Source organism: Lithobates pipiens, unplaced genomic scaffold, assembly GCF_037356315.1.
Source record: "Lithobates pipiens isolate NorthernLeopardFrog02 unplaced genomic scaffold, aLitPip1_a1.2 Scaffold_23, whole genome shotgun sequence".
In the NCBI taxonomy this organism is placed as follows: Eukaryota; Metazoa; Chordata; class Amphibia; order Anura; family Ranidae; genus Lithobates; species Lithobates pipiens.
Window position 1 is genome coordinate 250308499 of NW_027507785.1, and position 18895 is coordinate 250327393.

At 45.8% G+C, this 18895-nt stretch overlaps 1 protein-coding gene across 1 annotated transcript in view; it reads right to left on the reverse strand.

The window, feature by feature from the left end:
- Positions 1 to 18895, reverse strand: part of LOC143928257 (flavin-containing monooxygenase 3-like) — a 59827-nt gene that overhangs the window by 9212 nt on the left and 31720 nt on the right. The window contains exon 6 of the mRNA XM_077453018.1: positions 2705 to 2904. Coding sequence (XP_077309144.1) covers positions 2705 to 2904 — 200 coding nt within the window. The remainder of the gene's footprint in view (positions 1 to 2704; positions 2905 to 18895) is intronic.

Genomic DNA, 18895 nt, shown 5'->3' on the forward strand with positions numbered 1-18895 from the left:
TGTGGTACTTAATGTGGTTGTAAATCCACTATATTATGATGATACAATCCCCTCTGTTAAATAGGGATATATGCCCACTGCATGTTTTATTAAAAATGCATATTTCTATCTAATATCAGAACGCCTCCCGACACTCACGTGACTCCTCGCCACTCTCCTCTCCAGCGGGCAGGGCCGAGAACTCCTGCTGACGTCAGCCAAGAGGAGGGGCGGAGAGGAGGAGAGCTGCCAGCAGTCACGTGAGCACCGGGAGTTTCTCTGCAATCAGGTAGAAATTGACATATTTTTTATTAAACACATGCAGTGGGGCACGTGTCCTTATTTAAAAGAGGGGGTTGTATCATTATACTATAGATTTTTTTTAGCAGCAGCAGCAGGAGGGGGGGGGGGGTGGGCACTGTCACAAGCAGACAGGCGGGGGGGGGGGGGCAGTGGAGAGCTGCGGATGACGGAGGCAAGTAAACTGACCACAGTGTCAGGGCTCAGCAGTCATGATAAACTATGGTTAATTTACAGGGGGAGGGCAGAACTAGGCAGGATCAGCCAGGTATTTCAGGTGATACAAATTACACAGCACAAGCATTGTGCTGCATAACGTGCTTTAAGGGAGCAGGATCCTTTTTTTTTAGGGTAACAAACACTTTAATATAATTTTAATTGCTCCCTTTGCTGTTTTACTGTATAAACCTTCTAGTGGCACAAGGGGCCCCATTTTAGTAATAGAAGAATTTAATTAAATTCCTGTGTGAATGCTGTATAAGCTATTTAGGATGGGTAGTTTCTCCCATCTGGCATGGATGTTTCACCAGTACAGAAACCTTTTTTTATATGATCTGGGTCCTTTTTTAAATAACAGTCTTTTGATCTGATATATCAAATTTCTCTACCAATCTTTTGGCCATACCTAACATTTGCAACCCTACTAGATGTTTTTTTGGGTTATTTAGATAATTCAGAAATGCCCATTTGTACCAAACCTTCTCTGCCTGCTATACTTTTATGCAAAGAAAACGGTGGGTCTTACGTGGAAGGACTGATCATCCTACTCTTGGTTGCTCAAAGAGACTTATTAACCAAGACCTACTGCTATATAAATTTACCTATGAGGCTCATGTTTATTCATAAAAATGTTATACATTTTGCTGCCCCCCAGCTGGAAACAAATACAATACACACGCACTATATTTAGTTATTAGATTGTAATAACTTTATTGGTTTAATTATGGTACATGAGTTGAACACTGTTGTAGTTTTATTTTATAATATCGAATTATTTTATAAACCACCTGGATATGTATTGTTTGTATCTGTTTATATAGTTTTCTACTTTCAATTAGTTTAGTGAAGCTGGCCCATTTTAATCAAGAGGTAGAAACACCATATGACCAGTGTAAGGTCATGCAGGTTCAATAGACAGTAATATCCTTAAAATGTCAGGGTATTAAAATGTCATCCAAGTGTCCTGACATTAATCTCTGTTTTTTAATTTATAGTTGTAATTAACTCAATTCATGTTGTATACATGTTGCACTAACCCAGCCGGAACTGTTGATTTTAACTGGTTCTTCCCCAAACAGCACAGAGGCCACCAGACACCCAAGCAACAGTCCATTCACTCTAGCTTCAATAAACAGGCTTGTCTGTTAGTAATTTTTTGATGATAAAACTTGTAACAGGAGAGGGGTTAGGGGTATAGGATACTCCAAGGAATTGTCAAAACCCCATACTGGTACCCCATTCTGATTCACATGGGGGAACTAAGATCTGGGGGCCCTCTTGTTAAAGGGGGCTTCCAGATTTTGGAAACCCCCCCCGCCTGGAAACCCCCACAACCATTGGTCATGGTTGTGGGGATGAGGCCTTTGTTGCCATCAACTTGGGGATAGGGTGCTTTAGGGTGCAGGGGCAGAGCCCCCCTGCTCCAAAGCACCCACCCCCCAATGCTGAGGATATGTGGTCTTGTGGCCTGGAATGGTTTAGGAGGGGGCCGCTCGCTCGTTCCCCTCCTTTCCTGTCAGGCTGCATGTCCAGATAAGGGTCTGGTATGGATTTTGAGGGGGACCCCAAGCCGTTTAAAAAAAAAAAACACAACAATAAGGGTTCCCCTTAAAATCCTTACCAGACTCTTGTTTTTCTACTTTTTTTTACAAGCAATTTGTTTGTTTTTTTACTCAGCTGTCAGCGGGGAAACCCATTGGCAGCTGATGACTCTTCAGTTGTTAAGGATGCCGCGGCCGACTTTCCACTACATAACAACCAGCTTATACTGCACCTTGATTGGGCAAAAATTTGCCTAATCAGAGTGCAAAATGCACTGTGCAGCGAGCAGTAGATTGCAGGGCGTTCGGTGGGGCAGAATTCATGTGTTCCCTGAAATTTCCCTGAAATTTAAGCCCGAACTGATGCTCAGGCTGAACTGTTCGCCCAACTCTAGTAACAATGTAACAACTACACATGCACACAGTCTATAGTGCTGAAGATCTGTTTACTAATAAGCCACTTTTTTAGTGGGTGAGCAATACTGTATGTGCACCAAATTACTTGATTGGGGCTGCCATCCCTTAACACCCCAGATTTACTTCCAAAGTATACACTTCATATTTAATGGACACAGAAAGTAACATAAGGTCTGTCTTAATATAACAAATATGTATTCTTATGTAATAAAACATTAATATAGTACCACTTAAAATTGAAAACATACTTGTTCACAGGTACCAAGCCATAATGACTATGGTTAAATCGTTTCTCCATCATGCTTTCATATAGCCAATCAGAAATGGCTCTTGGCAATATTCTGTTCAGAAAAGACTGGTAGCGTGTCAAATAGACCATGTCCCAAGGGTAGCCATTATCCCATACACGGCTCATGATCCAGGACCCACTTCTTGTACTGAGGACAACCTAAAAAAAAAAATGGGCCTACAATTTATTTGTCTCAGGACCATTCATGGGCTAAAGAATATAAGCTACATGTTGAAAGTCTATCAAAATTAAAATATGGAATTATTGAGCTTTACTTTCAGCTTAATTTTCAGAACATCAAGGTATTCATTTTTTGAAGCCATTGGATCAAGTTAAGCATGCTTCTCTGGATGTGGGGGTGGAATCTGTTAGGTAAACTTAAAGGGGCAAACGGGAATTTTAGGCTACTCAAGGGCACAGCAAAAATTATATAATTTCGCTAAATGCACTTTTCAAAATACTGTACTTTGTCGGAAAACTTTGCCTGTGGTTTACATTAAAATATAAACATTTTTGCACACCATATTACTATATATAAGACTTAAAATTTACAATAAATAATGTAAGCGTTACCATAAGTTTAAGGGAGCATATCTTGATACATGTGAGAAAGAGGTCACAGAGACCCGTGATAGTCATGTACAGTTTTAATGTTAATAACTTTTTTTGAGCTATCACAGACTTCTATGAAGCAGACTGCAATTCCCATTTACTTGCATTTTGTTCCAAGGTCTGGCTGCTTTTGGTCTGGAAGAGTAAGTACCATTTTCTGTCATGTTTTAAAGTTTTTATGAGATCTTTGTGTAACAAAGCCCTGATTCCTATATACAAGGTGTGACAATATAATTCCTGGAGTGCCCATGGCGTAACACTATGGTGAAGAGTCACACAACCATTCACACTCAAGCCCATTCTGACATGTTCTAACTTGAACTCTTGGCAAAAATGCAAGTGAAACATCAGCTCTGTTACAATAGGCTTAAGGTGAACATTCCATGAGGAAATCAAGTGTTTTAGAAGAGTATAGATGATTTAAAGGAGGGGCGCCCAAATATGCAAAGGACAGATGAAATGTGCAAACCCTCGTACACTCAGATCAAATTTGGAGTGTGTGAATGATGCCAGAAAATTGAACATGAACAATGAAACAGTGCAGCAGATTCTAACAGAGGATTTGGGAATAAGAAAGATATCCGCAACGATGGTGCCTTGAATATTGACAAAAATCTGATAAAAATATTGGGGTTGATTTACTAAAGGAAAATATACTGTGCAATTTGCAAAGTGCAGTTACTCTCTGCAAGCGCAGTTGCTCCAGAGCTTAATTAATGAGCAAAAGCTCTTCTGACTTCCATGATCCAATCACATACAAGCAAAAACTATATTTTTTTTTTTCCTTGCACCTGATTGTATTCTTAGCAAAGTGAAGCGTTACCTCATTTTCTAAGCTCTGGAGCAACTGAACTTTGTAAAGTGCACAGTCTATTTTCATTTAGTAAATCTTTTTAAGAATGCAGATTTTTTTAAATGTGCACAAAATGTGAACAAGGCAAGGTCCATAAAGATGGATGGATGAGCGAGTTTGGGGTGGAGGAACTTGTCTGGTCTGCACAGAGTCCTGACCTCAACCCGATAGACCACCTTTGGGATGAATTAGAGTGGAGACTGTGAGCCAGACTTTCTCTTTAACATAAGTGCCTGACCTCACAAATGCGCTTCTGAAAGAATGATCAAACATTCCCATAGTCACACTCCTAAACCTTGTGGACAGCCTTCCCAGAAGAGCTAAATCTGTTCTAGCTGCAAAGGGTGGGCCAACTCAATATTAAACCCTACTGACTAAGACTGTGATGCCATTAAAGTTCATTTGTGTGCAAAGTCAGGCGTTCCAATACTTTTGGCAATATAGTGTATATACCAGAGACATCAGCTCAAAGTCCACAGGCATGAAATGCTGATATTACAAAAAGAAAAACAAGCAGCGCCAACCTAAGTGCAGTAATATAACACATGTTTTATTGATTCTAGTAGAAATACACTCACTCTGTGTTGGTTAAAAACAGTAGTGAGTGTGCAGCTTGTATTACAAGCTTCATTTTCTCTCTCCAGTGTCATGTGACTCATTAGTGTTACAAGGTTTCAGGTGTTAATAGGGAACGGGTGTGTTAAATTTGGTGTTATCGCTCTCACTCTCTCATACAGGTCACTGGAAGTTCAATATGGCACCTCATGGCAAATAAATCACAGAGGATCTGAAAAAAGGAATTGTTGCTCTACATAAAGATGGCCTAGGCTATAAGAAGATTGCCAAGACCCTGAAACTGAGCTGCAGCATGGTGGCTAAGACCATACAGCGGTTTAACAGGACAGGTTCCACCAAAGAAGATAAGTGCACATGCTCAGTGTCATATCCAGAGGTTGTCTTTGGGTAATACATGTGTAGCGGATGACATTTTGGATAAAATGTCATACGCATGTAAATTTCGTTTTTGCCTTAGAACAATAGGGGTTCTGAGGGCCAATTGTGTAGGTAGGCCTTAACACCAGTCTGGCCGGGCTGTGTTTGGAAGTTCTGCCTGGTCATGTGAGCGGTGATGTGCACATGACAGGCCAGAACGAGGTCTGGTTGGATGTTTAGGTATCAGCCTTCTCAGAGCCAATCAGTGGGTGTTCCGGAGCCCGCTGAGGAGTCTGGGAAGGGGTACTTAAGGGGTGTGGGTCACATGTTCGGGGAGAGGTCTTCGTGAGACCCGTGGGGTCTGGTTTGGTTCCAAGACCGGGGTAGCCCCGTGAGGGGTCCCGGTCATGGGGTGTTTGACATCCCGCAACATGTTCCTGTTAATGGCCCATGATAGACCTGCCTGGTCTGGGGTAGATATCCGTCTGTTCCGGAGTCTCGGATCCGGCTGGTCCAAGGCGCAGTAACTGAGGGAGGATTCAAAGTGTCTGGGTGTGCTCTCGGCTTGGAGGCACACCACAGCTCATGGAAGTGACCGGGGGAGGACTCTTCAGAGGAGGGCCGGCAAGTGGCATCCGGGGAAGTGCCTGGTTACTGAGTTGGGAAGGACATTGTGAAAAAGCAATTGAACCTCAACTGCGCAAACTCCACGCCATGTAGAAATAATAAAGAAAAAACACAAAAAAGCTGCTCCCTATAAAGTGAAGTGAGAAAAACACCTTACTGAATAGTGACAATAATTTAGGGGCGCTTTGAATAAATTGTTCTAAACGTGTAAAATTAACCAAAACATATCAATAATCAAAAACAAAAAAAATAACATTAATAAAAAATCTTAAAATCGTGATCTAATCACCATGCAAAAAAAACATACCAAAACACATAAATTGCAACAAGGACTAATAGACAATTCAATCATATAAAAAGTCTCAATAAACGTGTCTATAAATTCCTTGATGGAAAATCTTGGATGACCCAAGTGCAAATACAAGTGTTATAAACTGTGGTATAGCAGCAGATCCAAAGGGCTTGCGACTCCCTCCACCAAGAAAACAGCAACACACCACTCGTGAAGATACAAGTCCAAACTGCTTACCAGATTTGTTTGGCCACTTTTTTTTTTTTGTAAAATCTTTTTTATTGAGTTTTTCTTTGGCATACAGAATAGCCCACGCAGGGGCCAAACATTTCCCACACAGGGGCCAACTTCCAAATGTGGCAACAGGCCACAAAAGGCACCTCACATAACATACATTCCGCTTCTGATGCAGCAACCGTCTGCAACAGAGCAAGTCAACACAAACATAACCTTGTCTATCTACACCCCAATGTGGGGAGAGGGTATTGTAGGAGAATTAGTGCTAAGTAATATAATGATCGGATAAGGTATCATAGGAGCAGTTGGGTCAGCCTATAATCATACTATAACCATAACGAGAAACTATGGGTTATTCCCGACATCCGTTGCCGTAGTGTTATCATCCAACCAGCAGTTCCACACCTTCTCAAATTTCTTTGGGCAACCCCTGCTCATGTATGTGGCCCTATAGAGGGGCAAACTAGCGTTCACCAGGTTTTTCCAGAACTTGATAGAGGGGGGAGATGGTTGTTTCCAGGTCATGGTGATGGCCTTGCGTGCATAGTACAATAACAGGGATATGAGTGTTTTCCTAGCCCTGAGGATCGACATTTGCTCCACTAACCCCAGCAGACAATATTTAGGATCATAGGGAATACTAATCTCAGTAGTCTTAACTATCACCAGGAGAACCTCCTTCCAGTAGCATACAATCGCTGGACAAGCCCAGAAAATGTGAATGAAGTCTCCTGGCCGATAAGAGCAGCGCCAGCACTCCGGGGAATGCGTCGGCGACATCTGGTGCAGTCTGTGGGGTGTGTAGTGGGCTCTGTGTACAATTTTGTATTGGACCAATTTGTGCCTGGCTGAAACCAAAGGGGAGAACGGAAAATCCCAAACCTCCCTCCAGTCATCGTCATCCAGCTCCGGTATGTCCACCACCCATCTCCTGCGGAGGGAGGACAGCTCGGGGACGGCAGCAACCAGTAGGGACCCGTAAATCTGAGACATGGGTTTCTCCAGATGTTTTACCCGAAGGACGGATTTAAGCTCAGAGTAATCCAGTACGACTGGTTGTCCCAAAAATTGACAGCGATAAGCATGTGCGATTTGAAGATATCGGAAATGGGCCCATAAAGGGACATTAAATTGAGCACGCAGTATATGAAAGGGAGTGAGTTCCCCGTTGGTAACAATATGTTCCAGTGTCAGTATTTTACACCTGGCCCAGGCCTGTGTGTCCGGGATGGTCCTAAACTGCGGAAGACCAGGATTCAGCCACAGGGGGGTGTGAGGAGACCAGGAGTTCGGCAGGGATGCCCTCAGTGCCTCTCCCACCCTCCACGCCCTTATAGTGGTGCGCATAGAAGGGGTGAGGCAGTGAGGTGTTTTCGGCCCCCTGAATACCAACCCCCTCAAGGCTTCCAGAGACCCCACTATAGCTGCCTCCAGGACCGTCGCAGCGTTGGTCAGGTGCGGCCGCAACCACCAGTGGACGGTTACAAGCTGAGTGGCTAGGAAATATTTGTGACAGTCAGGGAGAGCCAACCCCCCACTGCCCACAGGCCTGGTGAGTGTGGTGTATTTAAATCTAGGGGATTTGGGTCCCCAGATGAAGGAGAGGAAGAGTTGTTTCAGAGAGTTAAAGAAGGTTTTAGACAGCCACTGTGGGGAGTTCCTAAATATGTACGTAAGTTTGGGGAGGACCTTCATTTTAAGAAGATTTATGCGGCCAATAAGGGAGAGGGGGAGGTTACCCCACGCCTTTAATTTGGACTTGATCTCTATCAGAACAGGTTCAAGATTGAGCCGTACAAAGTCCTTGCTCTCTCTTGAAACAACAATACCCAAATAGGTAAACCTGTCCACCCATTGAAGCATGGCGGAGGATGGTGAGGTCCTGGCCCCCACATCCACCGCAAAGAGCTGAGACTTATGCCAATTCACCTTCAACCCGGTGAAGGCAGAGAAGACCTCCATGATTCCGAGTGCGCCCTGCAGAGAGTCACCAGGATCATTTAAAAAAAGCAGAAGATCATCCGCATAGAGAGCCACTCTCTCCTCCAGCCAGGCCACCCGGAGACCACGGACCTTGGCCGAACTCCGAAGAGCCTCAGCAATAGGTTCCATGGCCAGGGCGAACAAGGCCGGGGAGAGAGGGCATCCCTGCCTGGTGCCCCTCTGCAGGGAGAACGAGTGCGACAGGGAGCCATTCAGCTTAATGCATGCCACGGGACCGGTGTATAGTGCGCGTATCCAGGCAATAAACCGCAGTGGGAAACCCATTCCCCTAAGCACCTCCCACAGATACACCCACTCCACTGTATCAAATGCCTTCTCCATATCAAGGGTGGCAATGGTCCTAGTGCCTTCATTGTCATGGGGGGCATGAATATTAGAAAACAGTCTACGGATATTGATGTCAGTGGACCTACCTGGCATAAAGCCCGTTTGGTCAGAGTCAATCAGAGATTTAATAACTTTGTTGAGTCTAGTGGCCAGGATTTTGGTCAATATTTTTAAATCGCAATTCAGAAGTGCTATTGGCCTGTAAGAGGCACACTGCTTGGGGTCCTTATTAGGTTTTGGAATGAGAACAATATGGGCCTCTCTCATAGAGGCCGGGAGGGAGCCCTGTTGAAGACAGGCTCGATACATCTGAGCCAGCCTGGGGGCAAGCAGCTCTACATGGGCTCTATAATATTCTATGGGTAGTCCATCCGGCCCCGGGGTCTTCCCTGCTGGGAAAGACCCGATGGCCATCGTGACCTCCTCTGGTGTGATCTCCGAGACAAGGAGTAGTCGCTCCGTGTCAGAGAGCCATCCCAGTGCTAGCGTATCCAACAACGAGGTCATTGGTGTGGGGTCAAAGCTTTCAGGGAGTGAGGAGACATACAGAGAGGAATAAAACCTGGTGAAGGCAGACAAAATATCCTCCGGAGAGGTAACCAATGTCCCTTCTGTCGTGAGTATTTCCGGTATAACCGCTAAAGGCCTGTCTTGTTGCGCCAGCATAGCTAATAGTTTGCTGTTCTTATCACCATATTCAAAGTATTTCTGTCTGCTGTCCTGTAGCCCAAGCCTGGTGGTTTCAGAGACATGGAGGTGCAACTCCCGCCTAAGTGATGACAGGTGCTCGAAGTTGGGGACCGTTGCCGAGGCCGAGTACTGATTCAGGGCCTCCTCAACTTTGTGCTGTAAATCAGACACTGTGTCCCCAAGTTCTGCTCTAACGGCCGCTACAGCAGAGATATACTGTCCCCTACCATAGGCTTTGGAGGCATCCCATGTCATCCCCAGGGAGGCTGACCCCGCATTGTGCACCCAGTAGTCCTGCAAGGAGGGAGAAACTCTATCATGTACTGCCGCATTATTAATCCAATGGGGCTGCAGCCTCCAGAGGGCGTTGTTCACAGACTTGGTGGTCCTAACAATTAATTTAAGGGGGTGGTGATCCGATAAGCCAGAGGGAAGGTAGCTAGCCTCCTGGACGTTGGCCATTAGGAGGTCGTTGGCAAACGCCAGATCAATACGGGAGGATGTTTTAAATGTGGATGAAAAACAGGAGTACGTTCTATCCTGGAGATGAAGCCACCTCCACACCTCCTGGAAATCTGTAGCCTGGGCCCACGTACCAAGATCAGGATTAAAAGTCGAATGTGGGGAGGGCCTATCTAGATCACGGGACAATGTGGCGTTGAAATCTCCCATAAACAGGATACACGCCGGGCAATGCGGAGCCAACCTCTCATATAAGTTATACAGGACGTGCATCTGGCTCGGAGGAGGCAGATAGACGTTAACAATGACATATTTCTTATTATAAATGCTCAGCACCACCATAGCAAATTTCCCCTGGGGGTCCAGGTGAACCTCATGGAGCACACAAGGCACTCGCTTACTAATCAGTATGGACACCCCTCGAGAGTACGAGGAGTAGGTCGCATGCAACGCCCTCTGCACCCAGGTTTTTTTTTAGAGCCAGAACCTTACTACCGGTTAAGTGTGTTTCCTGCAGTAGGACTATGTGAGGATTATGTAGTTTTAAATATTGAAATAACAGTGAACGCTTGTATTTGGAGTTGAGTCCCCTGACGTTCCATGATATAATAGTCAGCGACTCGGTAGCTGAGGGAGCCATCATGGAACCTCAGGGGGGAATAAAATCAGGATAATCCCAAATAACCAGTAGGTGCAGACAAACCCAAAGTCAGTACACATATTCAGCAATATTCTAGCAGCACTAAATGTAAACTCAGCTTTAAAGCAAAAAAACCTCTCCCCACAAAACATATAAAACCCTACCCCAACATCATACAAACCACGGTCAGTGACCCAAACATTAGGCCACCGAACCATACCAACCGATGCGGGGTTTCTTCCCATAACTTTAGAAACTACAAATCACTGAGACCCCTGAATGTTGGGTCACAGATAGGTACAGTCCTTCCCAGTAGAGTCCGTATCAGTTTCGGAAGGGGGACCCAATCTTGGAGGGGGAAACGGGGGGGGGGAGTAAAACAGGGGGTGCGTCTAACCAAAAGTGGGGTAAGTCAATGGCCTTCAGTGGAGCTCCTCAGGCAGGAGTAACGTCAGTTCATCCCGTAATGCAAGATAACTAAGCAATCAGCAATGGCAGAGCAGGACTCAATGGGGAGAAAAGGGCCGGGGACAGAGAACAAAGGGTGCCAGGGGTCCACTCGGATCAATTCTTTTGATGAAGAAGAGGGATACTTGGCTTCCTCCTGACGAACACGCTCAGCCACTACATCCCCCCGACCACACATGGTCAGCGGGCATCCAGCCACTCCGCCGCAGCCTCCGGAGTGTCTAAAAAGCGGGTGCTATCACCATCAGTAACTCGTAACCTGCTGGGATACAGGAGACCAAATCGAATTCCTCTTTTTCTAAGTCGGCGTCTCACATCGGTAAAGGACTTACGTCTTTGCTGTATTTCCTGAGAGAAATCTGGAAAAAATAGAAGTTTGGTGTTCTCATATTTGATTTCAGGCATGGTACGAGCCGCCGCCAGGATGCGGTCCCTGTCACGGTAATTTAACATCCGTAACAGGAAGGGGTGCGGGGGTGCCCCAGGCCTCGGAGGGAGTGGTGGGACCCTGTGGGCCCTCTCAACCACAAAGGTGGGCGACCTCTCCCCCAGGTTAAACAGGGTGGACAGCAGCTCCTCAATGAACTCAGCGGGTCTAGAGCCCTCAGCTCTCTCGGGCAAGCTGAGTATGCGGATATTGTTCCACCTGAGGCGATTTTCAGTATCTATTACCCTCTCCTGAAGCGCTTTTACCTGCAGCTGTAAGGCCTTCACTTCCCTGGAGTCTGCACGGACCGTGTCCTCCACCGCGGAGACCCTATCCTCCACCTCGGCAACACGTGAACGGAATTTATCCATATCTTGCCGGATGAGACCTACGTCCACCGTGAGGAAGTCTATCTTTGCTGTTAGGGTCTCCTTGCAGGATGTTATAGTGGCCAGGATCTCAGCTCCTGTGGGAGCGACCACCTCCCCAGAGTCCGCCACCTCCCGCACATTAGCCGCCATCCCAGCCACCGACCTTCCCGCAGATGGGGCAGCCGCCGGCGGGGGGGCACGAGGAGTTTTTGGAGTGGTTTTAGAGCAGCGGGTCTTAGGGTGGCCCATCCGAGGTCCACCCAGAGGTGCAGGTGAAAATTGAAGTCCGAGGCCTGAAGGTCTGGATCCCAAGGACGGGGCAAAGCAATGTCAGTAGTGATCCTTCAGCACAGTGACAGATTTCGGCTGTTAGGGGGCAGAGTGCAGGGTCCGGGGCCTCGGAGGCAGGATGGAGGATGCAGTGCTAATGAGCCGCCTGTGCAGGGTCAGGGCCCCCAGCAGAGTAGAGCCTCCGGAAGGATGAAGGCACAGGAGGGGCAAAGCAGGACTGCTGGCACACACAATGTCACAGATAGGAGAGTGGCGGTCCCGGGGCACAAACTGAGGCACAGGGAGGGGGACACACTGAGATTACACAGTACCTTATTGCAGATGATGGTCCCTGTACAGTAGGCCGCAAGATGGCACCTGGAGACAGCCTCTATGGATTCCACTGGGAATAGCAGGGCCCCTGCACAAATTGGCTCTCTCCCAGGGACTGCCGCCGGTAGTGTGAGGATTTCCTGCCTCTCCTCCCGCAGATCGCTGAAATTGAGCCCGGGGATGGCCGAGTCCGAGCAGGCCGCAGGATATCAGTAAGCCCCAGATAGTCCCGGGTCCCGCGGAAACACGATCGGCCAGCCGACCTCCGCAATATCCACAGGGACCGATGAGGGAGGTGGATGGCAGCTGGTAGGGAGAGTCTGGGGCCCCCCAAGCAGCAACAGGAGGAGGATGGCCTCAGATTGTCCGGTAGGCCGCAAAATGGCGAGCGCCCGGGAACGGCCTCCGTGGGTCTCCCTCGATCCCCCGGGCCCCCTCACCACTCCGTCCCGTCACAGGGGTGGCCGATGCCGATGATCTGGCGTCTCACCCCCACCGATCGAGGCACCCGAGCCCGCGGCGTCAGCGGCAATGTAGGCCCCAAGATGGCGGCGGTGTGCTGGAGAAGGGAGCCGGCCGCGGCCCTGTAGATACTCGATCGGCCGGCCGAGCTCCTCAATTCCTTCAGGGGATGATGCAGGAGTAGTCCAGGGATGTGCAGGGAAAGATTGTAGGTGCAACAGGGACTGGCAATGACAGGATGGCTGCAGATGAGATCAGGATCTATGGAGCTCCTCTAGGACACGTCTGGTTCATTCTACATCCGGACACGCCCCCTTGTTTGGCGACTTTAATTAAAAAGTAAGTCAAACAGCGCCTGTACAGGTAATGCCTGCTCATATAGATGCTGGTGGAAATAACACAGGATAATACATCCCCCTTCACAGACTCAGGCGGTATATATAAAAGAATACAAAAGGATCCATAGCGTGATACTGATTTTAATAAAAATATATATAAAAACAGACAGCCAAATGGCTCCTTACGTGGCCGTGTGCCTGACCCGGCACTGGGACTGCACGCCTTGAGAAAAAAAAAAAAAACACACTCCGAACGATCAGCGTATTCCTTCCGCAATCACTGGTATGGCATGCGTTCCAGGCCATCAGACCGACAACCAGAAAGCCGGAAATGGCATCAGAAACGTGACCAGCTACCGCTCCGACGTACGTTTTGTTGTTAACGTCCTCAGGAAGCGTACCAGGTCACTAATGATTAGCGCTTATATCGAATCATTGCAAGGCTAGAGCCAATAGAGGAAGCAGGTGATGCGCAGCCTCAGTGTCTCTCAGACGGCACGATAAAACTATGCAGTTAATAACATTCATTTCCATAGTACAAAAAAATATACAAAAGATATAGCGCATATAATCTTTCATCCAGATGATAAAAAACATATGAAATTTTTCAAAATAATAGTATTTTTAAAAAAATATATAAAATACAAAACAGAATTCCAGCAAACGACCTTTGGTGACAATAAATTGATAAGATGTAAACATCAATTCAAAATAAAATATCATAAATAAATAAATAACGGACTAAAGAAACAAACTCAAAAAATATAATAGACTTCCTAAAAAGGAAAGAATTAACAATACTCCACCCCCAACAGACAAAAAAAAATAAAAAGATTATATATACATAAACCTCCACCAAGGAGGTACATAACATATATATATATAAAGATGGGAAGGGCTGGATATTCCGCCAGGAACTAATCCAAAAAAATCCTTTAAAAAAAAAAATTAAAAAAAAAAAAATATATATATATATATATACATTATATATATATATATATATATATATATATATATAAAAATAAAAAGGGGGAATGGAAAAAGCATAAAGGAACTAAGGCATGTAAAAAAATTAATTATAAAAATAAACAAAATAGTTCCTCTCTCACCAAGGAGAGGGAACTATTTTATATGATTGAATTGTCTATTAGTCCTTGTTGCAATTTATGTGTTTTGGTATGTTTTTTTTTGCATGGTGATTAGATCACTATTCTAACATTTTTTATTAATGTTATTTTTGTTGTTTTTGATTAATGATATGTTTTGATTAATTTTACATGTTTAGAAAAATTTATTCAGAGCGCCCCTAAATTATTGTCACTATTTGGGAAGGACATTGATGAATTCACACTTTTCCAGTACCATTGAGGAGACGGGAAACGTTCCAGGTATGGAGGAAAAAAGTTCCTGTTTACCCTTAGTTGATTGTTCAAGTTTTGAGTCAACATGCTGACTGCCATGATCTCTGGCTAGAGATCTGTTCAACCTTGAAGTACCCAGCTGCGAGAGGCTACTCTCTGGGTGGAAATGGAGACTTTGCTAGACCTGCAGTTCAAGGTGCCTGAGTTCTTCACCCGTGCCCTCTGTTCCCTAAGAGACTGTTATTGAATTAGTTGCTGCAAAATAAAACCTTTTAAAGAGGACTTCATCTGTGTCAGTGTTCAAGTCATTGGGTATCAACCCTGGGAACCCCTAGACATGGAAGAGCAGGCCAAGAGAAGGTAACTGGTAAGCCCAATAAGTCAAGGCCGCCCTGCAATGGGTAATGGTCGCTACACATGCATAAGTGCTGCTAGCATTGCAGCAGAGGTTGAAGGGGTGAGGGGACAGCCTTTCAGTTCTCAGACCATATGCTGCACGCTGCATTAAATTGGTCTGCATGGCTGTCGCCCCAGAAGGAAGCCTCTTCTAAAGTTGATGCACAAGAAGGCCTGCAAACAGTTTGCTGAAGACAAGCAGACTAACAACATGGATTACTGGAACCATGTCCTGTGGTCTAATATAAATGTATTTGGTTCAGATGGTGTCAAGCAACCAGGTGAGGAGTACAAAGACAAGTGTGTCTTGCCTACAGTCAAGCATGGTGGTGGGAGTGTCATGGTCTGGGGCTGCATGAGTGCTGCCGGCATCTGAGAAGCTACAGTTCATTGAGGGAATCATGAATGCCAACATGTACTGTGACATACTGAAGCAGAGCATGATCCCCTCCCTTCATAGACTGGGACACAGGGCAGTATTCAAACATGATAATGACCCCAAACACACCTCCAAGACAAACATGACCAGAAACTGAGGGTAAAGGTGATGGACTGGCCAAGCATGTCTCCAGACCTAAACCCTATTGAGCATCTGTGGTGCATCCTCAAATGGAAGGTGGAGGAGCGCAAGGTCTCTTACATCCACCAGCTCTGTGATGTCATCATGGAGGAGTGGAAGAGGACTCCAGTGGCAACTTGTGAAGCTCTGGTGAACTCCATGCCCAAGAGGGTTAAGGCAGTGCTGGAAAATAATGGTGGACACAGAAAATATTGACACTTTGGACCCAATTTGGAAATTTTCACTTAGGGGTGTACTCACTTTTGTTGCCAGCAGTTTACACATTAATGGCTGCGTATTGAGTTATTTTGAGGGGACAGCAAATTTGCATTGCTATACAAGCTGTACACTCACTACTTTACATTGTAGCAAAGTGTAATTTCCTCAGTGTTGTCACATGAAAAGATATAAAAAAAATTTACATAAATGTGAGGGGTGTGCTCACTTTTGTGAGATACTGTATGTGATTCTGCACAGCCAGCCCGCACTGTAGCAGTATAACTACAGTGTGCAGTCCGCAAGCTGATAAATAATAGAGGTAAGTCCAGGAAATGTCATGCACCTCCTTGGAATTAAAGAATTACCATGCTGTACCATGTACTTGTATAAAAAAGTATCCTGTTCTCTTTGTATTACTCCCTTTCCCACTATTAAAAACTGACCACACTAAGCAGGAGAGCACCCTGTGGTCAGTCCTCTAACTAAGCTGGGAACTCATTGTGCTCTCTATCAGTGTTCAGACTTGTCCTGATACACCCCTGCTGCACAGCTATTCACTGGGAAGTTCAGTGTTCTACTGCTTCTCCTTCCCCAGCTCTTATACGACTGAGAATGTGATCACATAAAAATGGTATTTACTTTTGCAGTGGGGATATATTCGTTTATTAACATGAATATATATATATCAATGTTAAATCTGTGGACATTGAGATGGTTTAGTGTTTGTAACCATCTATTGACAAAGTCTGGCAATGCACAAGATATGGTGATTATAAATACAAAGACTTTCATAGGAAGCACTGTTTGCTTTGCTAAGAGGTTTGACCTTTGTTACCCAGGAGTCTGTGTGACCTACCCATGAATGCTGGGTAGGGGATAAAAGGGACCGCAGCGGCCATATTTGGTCTCTTGGGACCACGCTGCCTGCCTGTGCGGAACTGTGAGGAGGATCCTTGGACACATGGGCAGAAAGTCACAGCGGACTGCAAACCAGACTGTTTGCGAGGTGACCCAACGGAGCCTGAGAGCTGGTGATCGGATTGGTGAGGTTTGGAGACGCTTGCCGAAGTAGGATCTAGTCAGTGGAGCGACACAGAGCATCTGGCCCAGTCTAAGCAGAAGCAAGCTGCAGTTACCGGACTCAAGTCATCATCCAGAACTCTGATCCAGTTGGTGAGCGGGTTATGGCCCACCGTTTGTTATTACTGCACGCAGTTAAACTCACTCACAGGCCTTGCTGGAACCTGTTGTTCCACGGAAGCGTAACTGAGCAACTGACATTTAGTAGGCTTGAGGCCTAGTTCATTTTAGCGCCCAAGTGTGATTACAAGTTCTTTGAACTACAGTGCCTTGCGAAAGTATTTGGCCCCCTTGAACTTTTCAACCTTTTGCCACATTTCAGGCTTCAAACATAAAGATATAACATTTTTATTTTTTGTGAAGAATCACCAACAAGTGGGACACAATTGTGAAGTGGAACGAAATCGATTGGATTTTTGAAACTTTTTTAACTAATAAAAAAATGAAAAGTGGGGCGTGCAAAATTATTCGGCCCCTTTACTTTCAGTGCAGAAGTATTAAGTGTTAAGAGTACAATTGTGTGGCATACTGTCTTTCCCCACCAGGTGGAGCTAGAGTATCCCGAGGGATCGATACAGGTATTTTATACTGTTTATATTGTACTGTATTATTGCACCACAGCTGTGCCAATGGGACAGAGTTACGCTAAAGGGGGATCTCTCTGAAGAGTGCAGGCCCAATTCAAACTAGCAGCTCCTTCGGGGGTAAGTGCTACACTGTATAATGTTTTTTTTTTTAATCTATACAAAAATGTTTTCCCTTTCATTTTTTATTTTAAACTGAAAGGGTTGTTTTACAAGGTGATCCTTTACAATCACTTTAATCCTTGGACTTAAATCATAGTGTGTCAAACTATCACAGTGCAGAAAACTGTAAAATGGCCTTGTAATGAAGGGGTATTACAAGCTAGTACTTAAAGAGGAAGTAAACCTCTTCAAACCACTTTGACCTACAGGTAAGCCTAGATTAAGGCTTACCTGTAGGTCCAAGCAATATCTCCTAAACCTATATGGTTTAGGAGATATTTGCCCGAAAATGGGCACCGCTGTCTACGGCGCATGCGCCGTAGACAGCGGCGCGCAGGCGCACTAAATGCGGCAAATCCAAGAATGGATTTGCCTAATTTGTCGACTCCCGTGCGCATGCGCGGGAGTGACGTCATCGCAGCTTCGCCGAATGGCAGAGGCGGAGCTGCGAGACGCGACTCCCGTGCGCATGCGCGGGAGTGACGTCATCGCGGCTTCGCCGCTGTCATTGGTCGGAGCTGCGAGACGCCACCAGCAAGATGGATGCGGCGGACTACAGGGATCAGCGGCGACTTCGCTGGCTCCTGTGTCAGGTAAGTGACACATAATGAGCTACTATGCGATGCATAGTAGTCCATTATGCTTTACCTTTGCAGGGAAAAAAAGAGGAAGTAAACCCATCAGGGTTTACTTCCTCTTTAAAGTGATTGCAAAAGCAGAAGTCTTTTATCTTAGTGCATTCTATGCATTAAGAAAGAGAACCTTCAGTGTGCAGCAGCCCCCCTCAGCCAACCAATACTTACCTGAGCCCCATCTCAATCCAGTGATGTTGCACAAGAGACTCGGCTGTCCGGGACTCTCACTGCTGATTGGCTGAGACACACAGCAAGCGCCATTAAATATCACTGCTGTCAATCAAAGAGTGGGTAAGATTCTAAATGGATACACGTAGCAGCGGCTCGAGTGCCCCCATAGCAAGCTGCTTGCTGTGGGGGCACTTGGCAGGAGGGAGGGTCCAGGAGCACCAGCACCAGTTCCCAAGAAGAGAAAGCTCAGGGCTGCTTTGTGCAAAACCACTGCACAGAGCAGGTAAGTATAACATGTTTATTATATTGAAATAAAATAAAAAACAAGACTTTTGTCTATGTAGTTCAGGGGTAGGATACCCCTGGCACTGATGCCGCAAAGCTGCATGCGAAGCCTCTTTTGCCAGTACGCAACTCCCTCCCCAAGAGTACAGCAGTGCAGAGAAGTGTCAGTGAGACGCTAACGCATTCCAATCTCAGAATTCCCCACCCCGCACCGGCACTGGGTGGGAATGCACTGTGCCCCCACACATTGTAAACAATGGGAAACATTGATTGGTTATCTAACTTTGTTGTAGCTGCGATCGTCAGCTCTTGTGATGGAGAAGAGTTCTGCTGGGGGGGGGTAGGGTCCCTG